At 46.1% G+C, this 22,577-nt stretch overlaps 1 protein-coding gene across 1 annotated transcript in view; it reads right to left on the minus strand.

Annotated features, from left to right (window-relative positions):
* Nucleotides 1–22,577, minus strand: part of RTF1 (RTF1 homolog, Paf1/RNA polymerase II complex component) — a 520,646-nt gene that overhangs the window by 210,890 nt on the left and 287,179 nt on the right. The window contains exons 9-10 of the mRNA XM_077465048.1: nucleotides 7,389–7,471; nucleotides 7,167–7,254 (exon numbers count right to left, since the gene is read on the minus strand). Coding sequence (XP_077321174.1) covers nucleotides 7,167–7,254; nucleotides 7,389–7,471 — 171 coding nt within the window. The remainder of the gene's footprint in view (nucleotides 1–7,166; nucleotides 7,255–7,388; nucleotides 7,472–22,577) is intronic.

Raw genomic sequence — 22,577 nt, forward strand, 5'->3', positions numbered from 1 at the left:
TAACAACGTCTCCACGGGTCTTCTCCAAGGTTCTTTTAGCAGTAGTAGCCCTTCGAGTCAAAGGTGTTCGTCTCCACCACTATCTCGACGACCTACTTCTGCTATCTCAGAACAGAGAGCAGCTCTTGGAGCACAAAGATCTAGTTATCTCCACCCTGCAAGAGTTTGGGTGGCTTCTGAACCTAGAGAAGAGTCATCTAGATCCAACTCAATCTCTTGTCTTTCTAGGGGCGCAGTTCAACACGGTGGAAGGTACCATCTTCCTCCCAGAAGAGAAGGTTGGAGTCATACGAGACAGGATCCACGCAGCCCTTGCGTCATCTCATCTTTTGGCTCTCCAATGTCTGAAGGCGATTGGCACAATGTCAGCCACCATTCCCATGGTAAAGTGGGCCCAGTGGCACACTCATCCCTTTCAGAAAGGGTTTCTGCAGCAGTGGGATTTATCCAGCCAGACAGCGCATATTCCGCACTCCAGCCATGAGGATGTCTCTTTGGTGGCTTCAGGGGAAGAATCTGCGCAACCACCATTCGATCATTCCCATCTCATGGGTCATGGTAACATCAGATGCCAGCAATCGAGGATGGGACGCTCATTGCCTTTCAGATGTCGCTCAGGGCAGGTGGACATTTCCGTCGCAAAGGGTTGTCTCCAATGTTCTAGAGTTGAGGGCGGCCTTCCAGGTGCTCCTGTCATTTCACCATCTGGTGGCGAATTCCTCGGTAATGCTAAGGTTGGACAACAACCGCGGTGGCTTACATAAGGAAGCAAGGGGGAACTCGCAGCTGGTCTCTGTTACAGGAGGTGGAGCCGATAACGAACTAGGCTCAGAAGAACTTGTCCAACCTGTCTGCGGTCTACATCCCAGGGGTGTAGAATGTTCAGGCGGACTTCCTATTGTGCGCCAAGATGGACAAGAACGAATGGTCCCTCCACAGGGAAGTATTCGAGTGGCTTCTGACATTGGGAATGTCGCCGGAGGTCGACCTGTTCGCTTCCCCATGCAATCGGAAGTTGCCCAAATATTTCTCGAGGTTCAGGGATCCTCAGGCATATGGGATAGATGCCCTCACAGATCATTGGATGTTTCAGAAAGCTTATGCCTTCACTCCAGTTCCGGTGATTCTGCAGTTCCTTCGGAGGCTCAGAACAGAGAAGGTAGAGATCCTTGCAGTGATCTCATTCTGGCCCAACAGGCCTTGGTTCCCTCTGCCGCTGCTCCTCAGTTATCAAGATCCAGTTCTGCCTCTCAGGCCGAATTTACTATCCCAAGGCACAATGTTACATCCATGCCTGTCATGTCTACACCTCAGGGTATGGTTTTTGAGAGGGAGAGGCTAGAAGCTCTCAGTTGTCCGGTAGAAGCTATTCCAACCCTTCTTAATTCCAGATGGGAGAGTACTAATAGGGTATATGAGTGTATATGGTCCAGGTTTTCGGTCCATATGTCCTCCAGAGAAAATTCCTGTAATTATCCAACAGTAGAAGTTATATTGAGCTTTCTCCAAACAGGCCTTGATTTACCTTTGGCAATCAGTTCATTGAGAGTGCAAGTGTCGGCTATTTCAGCTTTTATGGGAATTTCATGGGCAAATCATGCGCTAGTACAGCAATTCTTTAAGGGAGCCATCAGGCTCAGACCTCAAAGAAGACTAAGGTTTCCTAAATGGGACCTCCTTTTAGTACTGGACTTTCTTTCAAACCTTGGAGAGGATACTATTGAGCCTCCGTCCGTAAGAGATCTCACTCTCAAGACCATCTTCTTGGTAGCTATAACCTCAGCCAAGAGAGTTTCAGAGATTAGGAATCTAGGTTCGGAGGAACCTTTTCTGACCTTTTTTCCGGACAGGGCAGTATTGCTTTCCATGTTGGAATCGAATCCCAAAGTAACCTCTGTCTTCCATGAGAATCAGGAAATTGTGCTTCCTAATTTCAAATCATCGGATAGTCAGGATGTTCATCCTCTAGACGTAGGACACTCACTAAGACAGTATTTGGAAGCGACAGCTCCTTTTAGACAAACAAATTTTCTTTTTGTTCTTCCTCATGGCAAAAACAAAGGAATGCGAGCTTCGGCCAGATCTATCTCTTCCTGGATCGTTCAGATCATCCAGAGGGCATACAGAGCAAAGGGCTTGACTCCCCGAGGCATTAATGGCTCAATCGACACAAAGTATATCAACGTCGTGGGCAGCTTCTCGGCATGTCGCGCCTGAAGTTATTTGCAGAGCGGCCTCTTGGTCTTCCATTAATACTTTTGTTTCCCATTATTGTGTAGAGCCAGCTGCTCTGTCTTCTGTTAATTTTGGTTTGCAAGTTTTGTCGGTTGACAATGCTAAATAAACTTTAGTTCTTTGCCCACCTGGGTTTGTTTGGTGAGTTATTTCCCACACGTATGCTGCCATGGAGCTTGTCAGGAAAACGGAAAATTTATATCAAATACTTACCGTAATTTTCCTTTCTTGATGGGCTCCATGGCAGCAGGAGTTCCCTCCTAAATGTCTGGAGTAAGCTAGTTACGGAACACGGATAGAAGCTAGGAGCAAATATTTATGGGAGTTGGGTCCTATTGGGTAATTATGGAGGCGGGGCTACCTACACATATTCTGCCATGGAGCCTATCAGGAAAGGAAAATTATGCCAAGTATTTGATATAAATTTTCAGTTTTTTGTACATCCTGCGTAACAAGTCTTTTGAATATGTCTATATGTCCGTTATCACTGATAAGAGGATTAAACAGGGATTTCTAAGTGTCATATGCTGAAATTCATTATCTGTTGGCTTTACCGCCCTTCTCTCTGTTGGCTGAAATAATAATAAATGTTAAGTGCTCTCATATTTTTGCAAATCTAAACATGAAACTATTGTTTCTGCTGTAGTAAGTTGTACCTCAGTTAAGTTAAACATCTCTTCCTGGGTGATTTCTTCTTCCCCAATTGTCTATGATCATCCCTCTGGGTGTTCTTTCCAATCTTTATTTCTCTAATAAAAATGTCTGGGGGTTCCTTTTAAATCTCATTCATCCCTCAAGCCATGCCCAAACAACTCAATGTACAGATGATTCATTGATGACATGATCATAGACTGTAATTATGAGAGCACACCACTCCCGTTTCTCAATAATCTAAATCAAATGAAGAGAATATTATCTTTTCATGGGAGCAGAATGAAAAGCAGATACATTTCTTGGATTTAACTAGATCTGTGAATATTACATTGTTCAAGAGTCCAAAACATACTTTAAAACAGTAGACAGGAATGGCTACATACCAATAGTTGCCATTATACCATGTGGCTATTAAATGTCCCAAAAGGCCAAATTATGAGGCTGAAAAGAAACTGCACGGAGGAAAACTACTTCAGAACAGGCATCATTTTCGGTATCTGTTTCGGCACCAAAAAACCCATTCGGTGCATCCCTACTTGTTTCACTTGCATGTATAGCTCCTTTGAACACATGATGTAGGTTCACAGCAATAGATTCCAAATTCAAATACCACACCTAAAAATCAGCTCTTGACCTTTTACCCGCTTAATTGATAAAGAAATAAAAGGAGTAGCCCACACCTGGCCATGAAACAGCTTTATATTCAATTGTCCAATTACTTTTGGTACCTTGACAAAGGGGAATGACTATTAAGAGCTGTAATACCTAAACCCTACCTTCGATTTGAATGTGCATACCCTCAAATTTAACCCGAGAGCATGCACTTTCAGCCCATATCCATTATATAACTATAACTTGAATATGTATTGGTAAATACCTGAATAAAAACTAATTGTGCTGTGTCCAAATATATACAGGATGGACCAAACTGTATATTTATTCTGGCCCTTCTACATTACTCACACACACCTATTTTACATTAATCTTATCCATTTAGGGGTTTCCCAATTTTACTTTTACTATATTCATATAATTTACTAGTAGTTACAGATTTTTATTTTTGATTACCAGTATAATACAGCCGGTTAGCATTTTTGAATGTTCACCTATATACAGCTAGTTTGTTATTTACTTTTTGGGGATTGCAAGTGTCCATAGGTTTCAGTGGGATTATTGATCGTTAAAGCCTATAACTTTTTGGAGATTTACATAGCATATTGTTTATAACTAGTCAGTTATAATTTGGCCATTTTCTCGAAATACCATTTGTGGATCCTGTGAGCGGTGGATTGCCAATTTGTCATACTGCGCATGCGCAGAGGTCCGGGTTAGTGCACATGCACACACCAGATCGCCATGCGGTCATTATCACCGCTTCCTAGAAAATTACCCCCCCACAGCCGCTCAGCTTTTCTGCAGATGAAGCCATATGCTAGCGTAGAGGTTGAACCTAGTGACGGAAGTCACTTCTTGGCTTATGTGAGACCTTACTGGATTTTATTATATGTTTATGATTTAGCTAATAAATTTGAGTGCATTTTATGAAGTTAAGGGTTGTGCATTTGTTAGGTTGATTAACCCAAGTACTGCACTGGAAGCTATCTTTTCTTTTGTTGCCTATGAGCTGCAAATGAGCAGCGTGGCGAGATCCTTAAAGAGGAATGGTATTGCTCTGAGAGGGACCTGAGGACGATTATTTGGTGTATGGAATTGATCTCTTTTTATGCATTATTGACCCTGTGTGGGTCTAAAATTAAAGTAAGCATGCATTTCACCTGGTGAATGGAGCACTGGCTGTCAAGTGGCGAAATACCTTGAGTTAATTTGGTAAACATCTTATGGATTTGAGACTGTAGTGTGCACATTTTTATGAAGAATCACTTTTAGAGCACAATTCATGTGAACTTCTTTTGGGGACTTTGCACCATTTATTCACATTTTTCTCATCCATTGCATTTGCACTTCAATTAATTTTGCTATGAAATGTGTATCATTTTTATCTATTTGTGTGTTTCTATATAGTACGTTTTTGAAATTTGGGCAGTGCTATCACATAATTTATTTAATTTTCGATATAGCAGTTCCCCAATCTTTAAACACTTACCTGAGACCCCTCTTGACCCAGCACTGTGCTCGTCTGCAGCAGATCCCCCCCCCCTCTCTCTCCTCACAGGAGAAAAGCCTGCAAGGATGGATAAGGGCCAACCCACACTGTGTGTGTCTATTAACACACATGCAACCCCATAGCAAGTGCCCATATACAAAAAACTTCTACCTGCTGTCTTCCCATAGCAAACGCCTTGCTATGGTGGCAAAGAGAAGACTAGAGCCCCGGAGGGGCACCCCAGAAAAGATTGCACAAAGCAGGCAAGTATAACATGTTTATTTTAGGAGGAAAAAAAAGCAGCTTTACAATTGCTTTAAAATAAAGGAAGAACCAAATGCTCTAGAGCAGCCCTTCTTAACATTTTTAGCATTGAGAAAACCTTGATATAACTTTTTGGCTTCAGGGAATCCATGCTAATAATTGCTATATTTACAGCTCACGGTACATTAATGTGATGATTAGTGGGAAGAGCCGCTTTACAGATTATCAAAAACATCATTGGTATCAGTGGTTATTAGGTTGTAGGTGTTATATTAACCCCTTCCCACCAAGCGTACGCAGATGTGCATACTCGGCTTCCGGGGGGTATACCGGGATGATGCCCGCACCTGTAGGAGGAGCGGGAGGGGACGTCCCCGCCTCCCGCTGCTGTTACCGGTGCTCCCGCTGATCGGGAGCACCGATTCACAATCGGATGCCTCCGGCTGCTGGGGAGGAACTGGAATGATGTAATCGGCATCATTCCAGTCTCCTAATAGTAAACATGGAAGCAACGTCATGACGTCACTTCCCGTTTACTCGGCTGCCAATGGCGCCGGTTTTAAAAAAATACAGTATTCAGAATCGCCGTTTTCGGCGATCTGAATACATTGAAGTGTAAAGGAGGGATCAGGGATCTTTTAGACCCCCGATCCCTCCATAAAGAGTACCTGTCACCACCTATTACTGTCACAAGGGATGTTTACATTCCTTGTGACAGCAATAAAAGTGATCAAATTAAAAAAAAAAATTTAAAACTATTTATTCATTTTAAAGTAAATAAAAAATTTTTTTTTAAAGCGCCCACCATCCCCACGAGCTCGCGAAGCAAAGAAAACGCATATGGAAGTCGCGTCCCGCATATGTAAATGGTGTTCAAATCACACATGTGAGGTATCGCCGCAATCGTCAGAGCGAGAGCAATAATTCTAGCACTAGACCTCCTCTGTAACGCTAACCCGGTAATCGTAAAAAAAATTTAAAGTGTCGCCTATTGAGATTTTTAGGTACCGTACTTTGTCGTCATTCCACAAGTGCGTGCGATTATAAAGTGTGACATGTTTGGTATCCATTTACTCGGTGTAACATTATCTTTCACATTATGCAAAAAAATTGGGCTAATTTTACTGTTTTTTTTTTTTAATTCATGAAAGTGTCCCTTTTCCCAAAAAGTTGCGTTTAAAACACCGCTGCGCAAATACCGTCTGACATAAAATATTGCAACAATCGCCGTTTTATTCTCTAGAGTCTCTGCTAAAAAAATATATATAATATTTGGGAGTTCCAAGTAATTTTCTAGGAAAAAATATGGGATTTTAACTTGTAAACACCAAATTCCAAAAATAGGCTTAGTCGTAAAAGGGTTAACCTGCAAAGAGACAATGTGGTCGAGGAAAAAAATAAACCAACAGAAAGAAGACAGCAATTATTTTCTTCTATTTACTGTCCAAAAAAACACAGTAAATCACATACATCACTAACAGCTAGAACTACTGTTTATTTAATGGGCAGTCTAAATGGTCCAGGAGATGGAACTTATTACCATTAAAAAATCTGCATGGATGGATGAAAATGTGTGATCACTTTGATTAAGTCGCACATGTTACATTCTGAATAGATTACACAAAGGTACAGCAATTATCAAGAATCCACATCTCAAAACTCAAGACGAGCAGTAAGGTTAGAGACCTGTGCCCCCAATGTTAAATATATACTGCGCATTGAGAGAAGTTTGATTGCTGTCAATGAGCTGAAGAACAGCATCAAAACTTCACTGTGGCACTAAAGTAAAGGGAGATTAAAAAACAAAAAACAGACTTCTCTAAGGCATGCAAGTGTTTGGGTACTCATGGGTACTGTGAAAAGGAAGATGGATGTGGATGTTTTATTATTTTATCAAAAATATACTTACAGCTTCTTTCCATTTCATGAACTCGCTCTCTGTAAATTCTTGATTTGAGACAAACTCCAAGCGAAACACCCTCTGGTCACTACCATGTCTGCAGCAAAACAACTGCATGTTATTGTGCACCAACAAAGCCTTATATAGCAAAAGTGATTATCTGCAGAACATTAAGCAAGACAATGTTGAAAACAAAAAAAAAAAAAATTGGAAAAACAAGCTGCAGGTTACCTTAACTGAAGGCCTTTATTTGTTCTTGTACTACCCAGTTGGTAAACTTTTCCTGTTTCTACAACACCAGTGATCTCTGCTACCTGCAAAGGAGAAAGTCATGAACATTTTAACAGATCCATAGTAAAGCAGACAAAAATATATTCAATATAAAATGTATCTTCTGATAAATTCGAATGAAATGCAGAAGGGTTTACCCCCTTCATGAACAGGCCATTTTTTGCTATTCAGCACAAAATTTGTGCTTAATTTATACATTTTTTTCACACAAATGGAGATTACTTTTGATATTAAATTTTTTTTTTTTTTTAAATAATAAAAAGGACTTAAAAGTATACTGGAATTTATGCAGCTTTTAACCACTTGCTGCCCACAATATATTACAAGGCCTCATAACAGCTCTCTGGTTCTAGGATTTGCACGCATTTGGAGCTCTCTGATAGTTATGTGCCTTGGACACAGTCATGGATCATGGTAAAGGGCAAATCACAGCTGTCACAATGTAAACAATACGTCCTCTGCTGGTTATCGGCTCTCCTTTCCTCACACAAAGACCATGTAAGGAAAGGAGACTATATGTGCTGTATCGGAATCCGTTTACACACAAAGATTCTAACAGTCATATGCCAGTGCCACGACGAGTCATGCCAATGCCCGAAGTGCCATGCCAGTACAGCCTCGCAAGTGCTCTGATGATCCATGCCAGTGCCCCAATGAGCCATGACAGTGCAGCCTCGCCAATGCCCTTTTCAGCCACACGAGTGCATCTTCATCAGTGTCCTGATCAGGCATGCCAGTGCAGTCACACCAGTGCATCCTCATAAGTGTCCTGATCAAGCACTTTGTGTAATAAATAAAATAGTTTCATTTTACACGTGCAAAATATTCATTATGCCTCACAGAAAATATGTTGGGGTGTTTTCTTTCCAAAATGAAGTAATTTTGTGAGTGTTTCCATGGGCCTGGTGCTCAAGGCCTTCAAAAATGTGATAGTCAGGTAAATAGATGTGTGTATATTATGCTCCTTGGATTACGGACCCTTTTATGCATCTAGGCTAAGAAAAAGTCTCACAGATATGGAATCCCCTTATTCAGGAGGGGTAGAAGAATGTGTTTTGCTGTGCAACTGCAAGTATGCCTATACATTGTGTGCGAAATAACACGTTAGAATTAAAATTTTGTGAAAAATAAATAAATCAAGTATCATTTAATTTCATGATTTACCATATAAAAGGGGAGAAAAAAAACTAAAAAAACTTTAAAAAGTTCACCATGCCTCTTATGACACCTGAAGGAGTCAACTTTCCAAGGAGGGGTAGTTTTACTGTCGTAGCATTTTAGGGCCTTACGAAATTACATTACTCTTACGCAAGTTCTGACGGTGCTCATTGTATTTTTTTTCCCATACGTAGCTATGCCCCCAAAAAGTCTCACATGTGGTATTCCCATATTTAGGAGAACTGTGTTTTGGGGTGTAATGCCACGTATATCCGTGACGTGTGTGAGATATTGCAACAAAGTAACATCTTGGTTTACAAATATATATATATATATATATATATATATATATATATATATATATATAAAAAGAAGGATTTTTGTACTCACTGTAAAATCCTTTTCTCTGAAGTTGACTGACTGACACAGCTCCTTTATTCTTGACCATAGAGATGTTACGCCACCTTCAGGAGAGGACTAGGCAGAACATGTGAACAAATGTACAAAAAAACAGAACTTTCTAGTTCTGCCCAAGGGGTGGTCCCTTCAGTAACAACCCACCAGCCTGCTTCCTGCAGCCTCAGTACGTCAACAAGCAGTATAACGTAATCTATAGGAGGGGAGAGTGCTGTGTCAGTCAGTAAACTTCAGAGAAAACGATTTTACGGTGAGTACATAAATCCTATTTTCTCGGTCGTTCACTGACTGACACAGCTCCTTTATTCTTGACCATAGGGACGTCCCCAAGCAGTGTCATAATGAGGGGTGGGAAACAGCATAAAAAACGTCACCCACAACCAGAAGTGCTCCCTAACAGGGGAGTCACCACCTTATCTATCTGCGTCAGAACTTGCGGTTAACAATGCAACAGTGCATTATACTCAAAGTTAACTGTATTTTCTTATTTAAAAAATAAAAAACTGAAAAAAATAAGTACAATTGTAACATTACACGGCCGCCTGCAAAACTTTGCGGCCAAAACAGGCACCAGCCGATGCGCTTACATACACCTTGTAGAAGTGTCAACAGACAACCAAGTCTACGCCTTACACACTTGAGCGACTGACGCTTGATGTCGGAAAGCCCAAGAAGTTCCAATTGCCCTGGTGGAATGGGCCGTGACAAGAAAGGGGGGAACCCATTCTCAAACGGCAGTTTCTGAAGCGCCAATAACACCAGGTTCAGATCCCACGGGGGTAACGGTGCAGGCACCGGAGGAACTACATGTTAGACCCCCTGAACAAAAGGTGCTCACTAAAGAGCGAGACACCAGGGGTCGCTGAAAAAAAGACAGCCAAGGCTGATATTTGCCCTTTAATGGTGCTCAAAGCCTACTTCTGGTCTACTCCTTGCTGTAGAAACAGCAGGATCCTGGAAATGGAATAAGTGCGCGGACGCCATCCTTTCTCACACACAGATGTATGCCTTCCAGGTACGACGATATATCTTCTGAGAAGATTTCAGTGCTCTCAACATAGTTGAAATCACCAAGTCAGATAGGCTCCGGTTACTTAGCACCTGGCTCTCAACAGCCATGCCGTTAAAACCAGCGATGGTAAAGCAGGATGAAGAATCGGACCTTGAGAAAGAAGGTCTTCTCACATCGGTAGTCGCCAGGGAGCGTCCACAACCAGGCATGCTAGGTCGGCCTACCAGGGGCACAGAGGCCAATCTGGGGTAACCAGAATTACTGGAATCCCCTCAGTCTCCACTCTGCGAAGCAGACGTGGTTGTAGCTTTAGCAGAGGAAAGGCATAGATCAGTCGGTACTGACCCTACGGAGCCACCAGCACACCTGATGCATCTGCCCAAGGATCTCTTGTCCTGGATACGAATCTCGGCACCTTTCCGATTGACACAGGAAGCCGGGAGATCCACCTCTGGATGCAGCGCCCATTCCTCTGGGTCCATCATCTGGCAACTTAGGTAGTCCGCCTGCCAGTTCTCCACTCCGGGGATGTAAATGGCCGATAGGGCCGGTAAATGTCGCTCTGCCCACTGAACCATGTGAGTGACCTCCCATGCTGCAGCCAAGCTTCTCGTTACTCCTTGATGATTGACATATGCTACCGCTGTAGCGTTTTCTGACTGGATCCTGATCGGACGCCCTCTTAGTCTCATCGACCATGTGGAGAGGCAAAGCCTGATCGCTCGTAGCTCAAGCACATTGATTGGCAACTTGGAATCCTCCCTAGACCTGAGACCCTGGGTCGACTGTACTCCCAGCACTCCACTCCAGCCGGTCAGGCTGGCGTCCGTTGTGATCACTGTCCAATGTAGAAATAGGAATGACTAACCAGACTGAAGTGTTGGGGATCTCAGCCACCAGAGCAGGGAGTCCCTGACAGGCTCACTTGAATCTGCCAATCCAGGGATAACGGAGATTTGTCCCGTTTCGTCAAGATCTCCTTCTGCAAGACTCTGGTATGAAACTAGGCGTACGTCATTGCCTTGAAGCAGGCCACCATGAGCCCCAGGACTCACATGCAGAAGCGTAGCGACGACCACCTGCGGTTCATCAACAGTTTTACCGTGGCTCTGAGAGTCTGCAGCTTGTCTGAAGGCAGAAACTCTCCCTTCCATGGAGTCCAGCAGTAAGCCTACTCACTCCAAACGCTGAGTCGGTATAAGCACTAACTTTTTTAGGTTCAACAGCCCCCCAAAATCCTGCAGAGTTTGCATGGTGATCGCCACATCCTCCTTTAATTCTGAGGTGGAAGATGCTCTCAGGGGGATATCGTCTAGGTAACCTACGATTGAGATCCCACGTTGTCGCAACAACGCCAAAATTGGAGCCAATACCTTGGCAAAGACTGTGTGCTTATGCCATGCCAAAAAGGGAGAGCCACAAACTGGTAGTGGGCGTCCAACTGCGAATCGCAGAAATCTGACGCCGGAGGCATACGAGTATGTGCAGGTACGCATCCTGGATGTCCAAAGATGCCAGGGAGTGCCCTTGATGGAGTGCAGCGACTACTGAGCAAACAGATTCCATTCTAAACCTCTGTACTTTCACAAAGCAACTGAGGGCTTTCAGGTCCAGGCTTGGACGTCGTACTCCTTTTTTGGGGACAACAGATGATTGGAGTAGAACACCTGGAACCTTTCCGACTCCGGAACAGGTACTATCAAGCCCACCACTTAGCAGGTCCCTTACCGCCCCCCATGAGGGACTTCCGGTGAGATGGGAGTAAGGGTATGCTAGAAGGGAAGAATCTGCTTGGCTACAAGATAGGAGTTCCTCTCTTGGCCACCAGAGGAAATCAGTTTGCAGACCCATTGGTCAGACAGCCGAGAGGCCCACTGGGCTGCAAAATCACAAAGGCGCCCCCCCCATCCACGAGAGGGGTGGGGGCAAAGCTTCATGCAGTAGCACCTTTGCGCGCAAGTTTGTTAGGTTTACGGTTCCAGGGACGCTCTTGTCCCTCAGAGGTTGTCCTGTCGGGCTGGGGACATTTAGCTGAAGACCCGGGCGGACGAAAAAAAGCCATTTATGAGCGGAAAATGAGGGCCCTTGCCTACGACGTGGCTCCTTAGTCTTCCTGGTCTGTGGGAGCAAGGTACTCTTCCAACCTGAGGCATTCTTAATGATGTTATCCAACGAGGCTCACCAAGGAAGGGTAGCCCCGTCAGGGCTTTTTTTTTTTTGATGCCTGGTCCGCAGACCAGCATTTCAGCCAAATCAGGCGCCTCAGCAGCACTGCTGACACTGAAGCCCTGGACAGCCGAAGAAGCGTATCCAGGGCAGCATTAAACACGTACTTAAGGCCTTGCACTAACTGGTCTGCTAGTTCCATGTAAACAGGAGAAGCCTGTTGCTCCCCCAATTCGTGGTGCAAAAGTTTTGCCCACTCAGTAAGTGTCTGTGACACAAGTGCAGAGGCCAGTAATGGTTGCATTACTGACCCACAACCATAAACAAGGAACGGGCCACTGCCTCGGCCTTCCTGTCTGTGGGGTCTTTAAACGCAGGAAACCCTTCTACCAGAATCGTGGTTACTTTATTTAACCTGGATACTGGGGTGTCCACGACCAGAGGAGCCAACCATATTTTAAGAAGGCTCTCCTCAAAGGGGTAATGCACCGCCATACTTTTTGGGACCGAAAAGGTTTGTTGCAGTCTACCCCATTCCTTTATATGAACTTAGCGAACTAAGTCCGATACGGAAACACCTTAGGTGCACGGGCTGGCTTATGGGACCCAAAAAGGACTGCTACACCAGCAGAGGGATCTGCTGTAACCTGAATCTTCAGGGTATCACGCACAGCTGTGATAAATGCTCCAACTAGCACTTTGTCACACCCGGATGGGGAATCATCCTTACTGTTCGAATGGTCCTGGTCAGCGTCATCTGAAACGACAGAGCAGGGGCCACCGGACGGACGTACGGGGGGGGGGGGGGGGGGGGGGGGCGCTTTTTACCACCTTTGTCACCTTAGGTTGTCTGGTGCCCTTCCCCCAGTGTTGCCTTTCTGCCATATTTTACTTCCTTTTGCTGAGCTCTGTAGTCCCACAGGAGCAACAGCACTCTTCCTGTTCACTCTGTCGCTTTGCACATGCTCACTGTGCACTTTGGGCAGCCTGTGTATGTCTATGTCTTTTCCCTTTTCCAAGATGGCGCCGGCGGTCACACAGCGCTACTGAGCATGTGCGGGCGGGACGTGACCTTGGCTCCAATTTTAAAAGGGGAAGATGCCTTTTTTAATGCAGATGCCTTTTTTGCCTGTTTTTGTGCTCAGCTGAATTTCCTGACCGCTGCATTTTTGGTTTTTCTGCCCCAGTGTTGCCTCTCAGTTTGGTATTCCCCTCTCGTTGCTGTTGTGGCTTTATCTTCCTTACCCTTTTTGCGTTACCTGTGTCTTCAGGCTTCCTCTGTTCCCTATCCATGGAGACCACTGCTCCAGCAGATCACCACCAGCATAACAGGTAAGAGGGGAGGAGTTTGGCAAGTAGAGAAGATCGAAAGAGAGAGTGGGACGCACTAACGCTTTCTAAATGGTTAGCTCCATCAGGTCCGCAAGATCATCTCGCAGAGATTCCTCGCATAGAAGAAGCCACTCTGGCCATAGGCGGAGCCATTCGGGCCAAGGAAGTCGCACAGGGAAAGGGAGTCGCAGGAGGAGTCGATCCAGGTCTCGTTCAAGGCGCAGCCATTCCCGCCGAATTAGATCCTCTGACCAGAGGAGACATTCCCCAGCATGCCACTCCCATCCTTCTGAAAATACCTGCTGGGTATGCGGGCCATTGCCCTTCCAGACAGGTTGGCATGCTGCAGGTGCTTTGATTAAGCCACCAGAGAAAAAGGGCAAGAACACAGAGAGCTCACAGAGGCTTCTGCCCCACGTGTCGCTCCCGACACGGAGTTATCTCCACGGGGTGCTTCGCCGGCTCCCCCAAGTACTTCCAGAGAGCATGATCCTCCTTCAGATGAGGAAGAACTAGAGGCTTCAGCGGGCTTTGACTTCTCCGTAATAGAACCTTTTGTGAGGTCAGTGAAGGAGGCCATTAGCTGGGAGGAACGCCAGGAGGCCCAACCCAAAAGGAAAAAATATTTTCCGAACTTGGAGAGAACCCGAAGACTTCCCCTTCATTGATGAGTTAGAGGAACTTTCCAGAGACGAGTAGCAGAAACCCCAGAAGAAAGCAAGTCTCAACAATTGGCTTGCCAAACTATATCCTCTAAAGGAGGCTAAAATTAAATCTCGTGTGTCCCTGCCAGTGGAGGATGCATCCCTCATGCGCCTGGCCAGGCACGTTAGGCTCCCTATCGAGGACGCTGTGTCATTCAAGGACGTCCTGGATAGGAAGATCGATACTGATCTCAAAAGAGCTTACCTAGCAGCAGGAGGTGTATGCAGGCCAGCAGTGGTTCTTGCAGCTGTGGGTAAGGCTATTGCCAGTTGGTCAGCAAGCAGAGAAAAGCTTGTATCCGAGGGCGCTGATCAGGACCAGATAGTTAGGGCCCTGCAAAAACTTAGCCTTGCAGGGAATTTTGTGTCAGAGGGATCTGTGGATGCTATTAAGTCTGCATCCAGGGCTTTGTTGTCCTCGGTAATGGCCAGACGGGCTTCTCTGGCTCAAACCCTGGGCGGCAGATCCTGCTTCCAAGTCCAATTGGTGCCGCATCCCGTATGATGGCGAGAACCTTTTTGGCGCCAAATTGGACTCTGCTATTTCTAAGGTCACTGGCCAAAATCAGGGCTTATCCCCTCGGATAGAAAGCCAAAGCTTCAGAGGCCTGCTCCCTTTAAGCGTAACCTCCCTGACAGGTACAGGAATGCCAAGTCCTACAGGCCTGGTAGAGAGTACAGAAGGAACTGGAAGGCCCCTCAAACGTCCTTCCTGAAGTTCCAGAAGCCCAGGACCCCGGCATCTACTGACCAGAAGTCCTTTTGAAGGTGCGTCCGCGCAGTCAGCAGTGGTGGGGGCCAGACTCTCAAAGTTCACGCTGGTCTGGGCGGAAACGATAAGCGACCCCCCCTGGATGTTAACCACCATTCACGTCGGGCACAGATGGTCATTCAGGGGACTTCCCCCGGGGGACCATTTTTGCCCAACAAACCTCCCGTCATCCCGGCAAAAGAGGTTGGCCTTGACCCGATACGTTCAGGATCTGCTCCAAAAGGAAGCAATTACGGAGGTGCCCCTATCCCAAAGAGATCAGGGGTTCTATTCCCCTCTATTTCTAGTAAAAAAGAAATCAAGGGACCTACGTCCAGTCCTGGATCTAAAAAAATTAAACCACTCTATCCGGGTAGAAGCATTCAAAATGGAGAGCCTCCAATCTATCCTCCAGGCCATAAATCTGGGGGACTGGATGCTCTCCATAGATCTACAGGACGCCTACCTCCATATCCCTATCTATTCAGAACTCCAAAAGCTCCTCAGTTTTTCGCTAAACCACAGACACTTTCAGTTCTGAAGTCTTTCTACGGCTCCCAGGACCTTTACAAAAAGGTCCTTCTTCCCGTTATCGCGCATCTGAGGGAGAGGGGACTGCTAGTCCACCTTTATCTGGACGATATTCTCCTCCTCTCAGACAGCCGGGAGTCACTGTTACAACATTGGAAGATCCTCGTCTCCACTCTGCAGAATCTGGGGTGGCTGATAAACTGGGGGAAGAGCCAGACTCGGCCCACCCAGACAATGATCTTCTTAGGAGCCCAACTAGATACCCAGTTGAACACAGTGCAGCTGCCTCCGGAGAAGTCTTCCCTGTTGGTCCGGAAGGTGAAGAAGGCCATTTTAGCAAGATCCCTATCGGCCAGAGTAAGCCTCAGCCTTCTAGGCTCCCTATCAGCGACCATTCCTACGGTCCGTTGGGCTCAGTGGCACACCAAACCTCTGCAGAACTCCTTCCTACATCAGTGGGACGGTTCATCCATGACCCAGACGATCCGGATGAAAAACGCGTCAGTAATCTTGTTCTAAATTTTTGTTACCTTTTTGCTGTGAAGTTTCGTGTAATATGGAGTGTTTTTACTTGAAGAATTAAAGGCATTTTTACTTTTTACTCAATCCGGAGTGCGGCTATCCAGAGTTTTGTTTGTTTCCTGTATACCCAGATGATCCGGATCTTGGAGACAGTCAGGCGCTCATTGCGTTGGTGGACTCTTCCCCACAACTTAAACAATAGAAAACACATAGTCATCCCTCCTCAGGAGGTAGTGACCACGGACGCCAGTCTACAAGGTTGGGGAGCCCACTATCAGTCCCATGCAGCGCAGGGCCGTTAGCCTTTCGAAGTACGGGATTCGGTATCAAACGTGCTGGAGATGAGGGCGGCCCTCCAGGCTCTCCTGGCCTTCAGCTCCCTTTTAAGAGGGAAGCAGGTCCTCTTAAGGATGGACAAGGTTGCTGTCGCCTACATACACAGACAGGGGGGCACCAGGAGTCCCTCCATGATGCAGGAAGTTCTCCCTGTGAGGGAATGGGCACAGTTGAACCTGTCAGACCTGAGGGCAAGTTACATCCCGGGGGTTGAGAACATCTTAGCCGACACGCTCAGCAGGGAGTTCGCCTCCAACAACGAGTGGTCCCTGAGCCCTCAGGCCTTCTACCTCATCTGCCAGACCTGGGGTCAACCAGACAGACCTTGCTGCGACTCTGGCAAACTCCAAGTGCCAAAAGTTCCCGTCGAGGTTTCCCTTTCACTCAGCGGAGGGAACAGATTGCCTCCAGGATCCTTGGAATTTGCATCTCGGCTATATCTTCTCTCAAGGCTCAAGAGATCAACAGCATTGGTGATAGCGACGATTCCTTTTTGGCCCAGGAGGCTATAGTTTACCACCCTCCTACAACTGAGCTCGGCAGACCCTCTTGCTCTTCACCCGTCAGCCAACTTGCTCTCCCAGGGTCAGCTAATACATCCAGATCCGGGGAGGCTGCACTTGATGGCTTGGAGGCTGAGAGGGCTAGGTATCTAGGTCAGGGCTGCTCCCAGAAGGTAGTTAATACCCTGCTCCAGGCCAGAAAACCTACCACCAACTGCACCTACCACAGGGTCTGGGAGACGTTTGTTACCTTCTCTCAGGACCTTGGCCGGGATTTGTCCTCCTATTCGGCTCCTCTGATCCTAGAGTTCCTGCAATCAGGCTTAGACAAAGGTCTTAGCTCTAGTACTCTGAAAGTTCAGGTGTCAGTTCTATCCGCCCTGACAGGGGTTAAATGGGCTCACGATCCCCTTGTTATGCAATTTCAGAAGGCCTGTCTTAAACTAAGACCACCTAGGAAGCCCTTCTTTACAACATGGGACCTATAAGTCGTCTTAGAGGTACTATCCAAAGAACCATTTTTTCCGCTGGAAAACATCTCCCTCTGGCACCTGACACTAAAAGTCGCCTTCCTGGTTGCAATCACATCAGCGAAGAGAGTTTCAGAGATGCAAGCATTACTGCTTAAGGAGCCGTATCTGATCATCCATACGGATAGGGTAGTTCTAAGACCCTCGGATCGCTTTATCCCAAAGGTGGCATCCTCTTTTCACGTCAACCAGGAAATCAACTTGCCAGCTCTTAACACAGACCAGGGCGACCCTCATCCTCTGGATATAAGGGGCAACATCATAAAATAACTTTCCGTGTCCAAATCCTTTAGAAGATCGGAGAACCTCTTCATCATTCCCTACGGCCTTAGGAGAGGTCAAGCAGCATCGGCCCGAACCATTGCCTCCTGGTTGAAGACCATTAAAAAAGCCTACTTGCTGAGTGAGCTGCAAATTCCTGAAGACCCGAGGGCTCATTCCACCAGAGCAGTGGCCACCTCCTGGGCAGCGTATTGTAGGGTCTCAGCAGAAATCATCTGCAGAGCGGCCACTTGGTCCCCCAGGAACACCTTCATCTCTCACTACAAGGTGGACTCAGCTTGGCTATCAACCGTAGAATTTGGAAAGTCCATTATTCAAGCCAACTCTTCTATTCCTTGCTAATAAACGTTTACCTTTGCATCTCCCACCCAGTCTGCGAGTTAATCCCCAGAAAGTATGCTGCCATGATGCGACAGGAAACCGGAAAATTGTATACTTACCTTTCCGTAATTTTCCTTTCCTGTCGCATCTTCTTGACAGCATACAATATTCCACCCACAAAGGCGATTCATATACACAGAGAATACAGGGGCGGGGGGCGTATCTTCATCTTATAGCTATGTGGTCCTATCAGGTTGTGGGGGCGGAGTACAACCCAGAGTGTATGCTGCCATGAAGATGCGACAGGAAAGGAAAATTGCGGAAAGGCAAGTATACAAATTTTCCGGTTTCTGGTCTACTGCTCGCTGTTGAAACAGGATCCTAGAAATGGAATAGGTGCGCGGACGCCCCTCTTTCTCTTCACACATGGAGACAAAGGCCTCCCAGGTACGCTGGTATATCTTCCGAGAAGAAGATTCCTGTGCTCTCAACATAGTTGAAATCACTGAGTCCAATAGGCCCAGGTTCCTTAACAGCTGGCTCTCAACAGCCATGTTGTCAAAATCAGCGATGGTAAGCAGGATGGAGAATCAGACCTTAACATAGAAGGTCCTCTTGCAACGGTAGTCGCCAGGGAGCATCCACAACCAGGCGTACTAGGTCGGCGTGCCAGGAACACCGAGGCCAATTGGGACAATCAGTATTACTGGAATCCCCTCGATCTAAACTCTGCAAAGCAGACGTGGTAGTAGCTTTAGCGGAGGAAAGGTGTAGATCAGTCTGTACTGATCCCATGGAGCCACCAGCGCGACTGACGCATCTGCCCAAGGATCTCCTGGATATGACTCTTGGCACCTTCCGATTGAGACTGGAGGCCTGAAGATCCACGCATGGGGTGTCCCACCACAGGCACAGTAGCCTGAACACCTCTGGATGCAACGCCCATTCTCCTGGGTCCAGCACCTGGCAACTTAGGCAGTCAAAAAAAGGAGAAAAAACTGCGCTAAGGTGGAAAAAAAAAAGGTTATAAGATATACAAGCTCTTGTGTGATACTTTTAAGGATAAACGTTTAGCTGCGGCTTCATTGTGTCACATAAATACAGAACAAACAGAAATGAAAAATACTAAGCCGCGCTTAACTTATACAAACAACTAATTGTGCAAAAATTGAAATAAATAGTAAACAAAGTTTAGCGACCATATGTAGATTAGTATATACCTGTAACGTGCGTGATATAAAACACACATGAATTAATAACTCAAAGCATAGAGCTTAACCCTTACAATATAAATTTCCATTATATAAACCTATATCAACATAAGAAAAAAGGAAGGGACAAAGACACCCAGTGTTTGAACAATAAGTCCGTATACATGAACCACAAAACTAATTGTCACAAGGCTGTGAATAAAGTCCTCCGAAACTAAGCCACAATATTCATAAAAAATCCGCCACTAGGTCCAATGGGAAAAAGAGTGTTTTCGATCCACCAACATGCGATAAAATTTGCCGCTTACCAGAAAGACATGACCCCCCACTACAGAGGGTCACACGAGACTTGTAAGAATGAATGCAACTTCCAGCTAAGGGGGGTTCCTCGGTGTCCTCCTGGTTCCACCACTCCAGTGGGGGTTGGGAAGAAAACTTACTCCCGGACGTCTTCCTCAAAGGTCCAAAAAGGGACTCAAAAGCAGGGACATCAGAACCATAAAGGCAAAATAAAACTCCAAATAGTGTAAAACCCTTTATTACTAAAGATAAAAAAGTAAAAATGCACTAACAAATGTGTAGAAGAAAGTAAGCCTCAAGTCCGTTGCGCCGGCCGGACGCACACGGACAGACCCGTTCTCCCGGAAACCGTCACAAACACGAGGTGATGTATATACCTTCAAGCACATTGATCAGCAACTTTGATTCATCCCCCGTCCAAAGGCCCTGGGTCGACTGTACTCTCAGGACTCCACCTCAGCCAGTCGGGCTGGCTACTAATGTGATCACAGTCCAATGTAGAGGCAGGAACAACTTCCCAGACCAAAGTGCCAGGGACCTCAGCCACCAGAGCAGGGAGTCCCTGAATGACTGGCTCAACCGAATCTGCCGTTCCAGGGATAATGGAGATTTGCCTATTTTGTCAATATCCTTCTGCAAGACTCTCGTGTGAACTGGGTGTACGGTACCGCCTCGAAGGAGGCCATCATGAGGCCGAGAACTCGCATGCAGAAGCAGTGATGACCCCTGTGGTTTACCAATAGTTTTACCACGGCTCAGAGTCGCAGTTTGCTTAAAGGGAGAAAAACGCTCGCTTCCATGGAGTCCAGCCTAGGTGCTCCAATCGCTGAGTCGTTATAAGCACCGACTTTTTATAAGTTCAACAGCCACCCAAATTCCTGCAGGGCTTGCATGGTGATCGCCACATACTCCTTCAATTCTGAGGCGGAAGCTGCTCTCAGGAGATCGTCCAGGTAACTTACGATTGCGATCCCGCGTTGTCGCAAAAACAACAAAATTGGAGCCAATACCTTGGTAAAGATTGTTGAAGCTAGGCCAAAGGGGAGAGCCACAAACTGGTAGTGGGCTCCCCCAACTGCAAGTCGCAGAACCCTCTGATGCCTGAGGAATATAGCTATGTGCAGGTACACATCCTGGATGTCCTAAGACGCCAGGGAGTCCCCTTGCTGGAGTGCAGCGACTACTGAGCAAACTGATTCCATTCAGAACCTCTGTACTTTAACAAAGCAATTGAGGATTTTAGGTCCAAGATTGGACGTACCTTCCTTTTTTGGGGACTACAAACAGATTGGAGCAGAATCCCTGGAACCTTTCCGAGCTCGGAAAAGGCACGATCAACCTGCGGCTTAGCAGGTCCCTTACTGCCCCCAATAGGGCCTCCCAGCGAGCCGGGAGTAAGGGTATGCTGGAGGGAAAGAATCTGTTTGGTGGCCAAGAGAGGAACTATCTTGTTGCCAGAGATAATCAGTTCGCAGACCCATTGGTCAGATAGCCGAGAGGCCCACCAGGCTGCAAACTCACGAAAGTGACCGCCCACCTGTATGACGGGTGGAGGAAAACCTTCATGCGGTAGCACCTTTGCTCACAGGCTTGCGGTTCCAGGGACTCTTTAGTCCCTCAGAGGTCGTCCTGTCGAACTGGGAGAGTTTAGCCCAGGTCCCGAATGGAAAAAAAAAAAAAATCTCCTTTGAATGGAAATGAGGGCCCTTGCCTGCAGCGTGGCTCCTTAGTCTTCCTGGCCTGTGGGAGCAAGGTACTCTTCCCACCTGTGACATTCTTAAAAATGTCATCCAACGAGGCTCCAAAGAGCCGCTTCCAAGAGCTGGGATGAGGACGTGACGTGTGAATGCTGGGGGAGGGGCCTGAGTGTGCCACCGGCGAAGGTGGAAGGGGAGAACCAGGACATGCTGAGATGCAGTGTGAGAGGTTGAGTTTCTGCTGCAAATAGAAATCCGTGAGATGCGCTCTGGCACGAGACCTGTCCGCCCAGCCAGCCAGTAAAGCCGATAGGCGACACAATTAAGTGGCTACTGAAACAAACACGCTGGAGGACTGAGATGGCTCCCCCCCTTCACTCCTTCGCATTGACTGAGACATTTGCAGAGAAACTGCAAAGAGGACAGGAGAAATGAAGGAGAGTGCTTAAGAGCTAAAACCCCTTAGCAGCACAGTGGAGACAGCGTCAGCAGCCTAAAATCTCTCAGTAGCACAGCGGACACAGAGACCAGGAAGATATGGAGGTACTGTTTTCACGTTTAAAGAACTGCTAAGACAATTTCTAGGTTCAGCCTCAGGATTGCTATACACCTGTTGTGGAGCCTGAGCATGTACTAGTGATTCTCTAGGAGAATAAAAACCTTGCTGTTAAATAGGACTGCTATAGGACACTGTATAAATATAGTTTAGCCGACTACAAGAACAGTTTACATTGTACATGCAAACAGAAGTGGTCTCCCATTTCAAACATCCCTAATTGACACCTGGAAGGTTTTTCAGTCTAAATAAGCACCAGTTCCCAGTCCCCAAAACTGGGAGGTGTTTTTTTTCTTCCTCTTCTCTAGGATGGTTTTGCACAGTCAGGATTTAATCACCTATTGCATTGTTTGTCTTTTGCTTTGCTTGGTCACAAGAGAAACGGACAGGGGACACAACTAAAAGAGAACTTGTGAAAATAAGTAACTACATATTAACCACTACAGCCCCGGACCAATAAACACCTTAAGGACCAGAGGTCTTTTTCCAATTTCGCACTGCGCTGCTTTAACTGGTAATTGCGCGGTCATGCAATATTGCACCCAAACGAAATTTTCGTCCTTTTCTTCCCACAAATAGAGCTTTCTTTTGATGGTATTTGATTGCCTCTGCGATTTTTATTTTTTGCGATATAAATGGAAAAAGAGCGAAAATTGAAAAAAAAAAAAAAAAAAGATATTTTCTTTTTTGTTATAAGAAAAATCAAATAAACTAAATTTTAGTCATACGTTGAGGGCAAAATTTATTCAGCCACATGTCTTTAGTAAAAAAAAATGTCAACAAGCGTATATTTTTTGGTT

This window comes from Lithobates pipiens, unplaced genomic scaffold (assembly GCF_037356315.1).
Source record: "Lithobates pipiens isolate NorthernLeopardFrog02 unplaced genomic scaffold, aLitPip1_a1.2 Scaffold_30, whole genome shotgun sequence".
In the NCBI taxonomy this organism is placed as follows: Eukaryota; Metazoa; Chordata; class Amphibia; order Anura; family Ranidae; genus Lithobates; species Lithobates pipiens.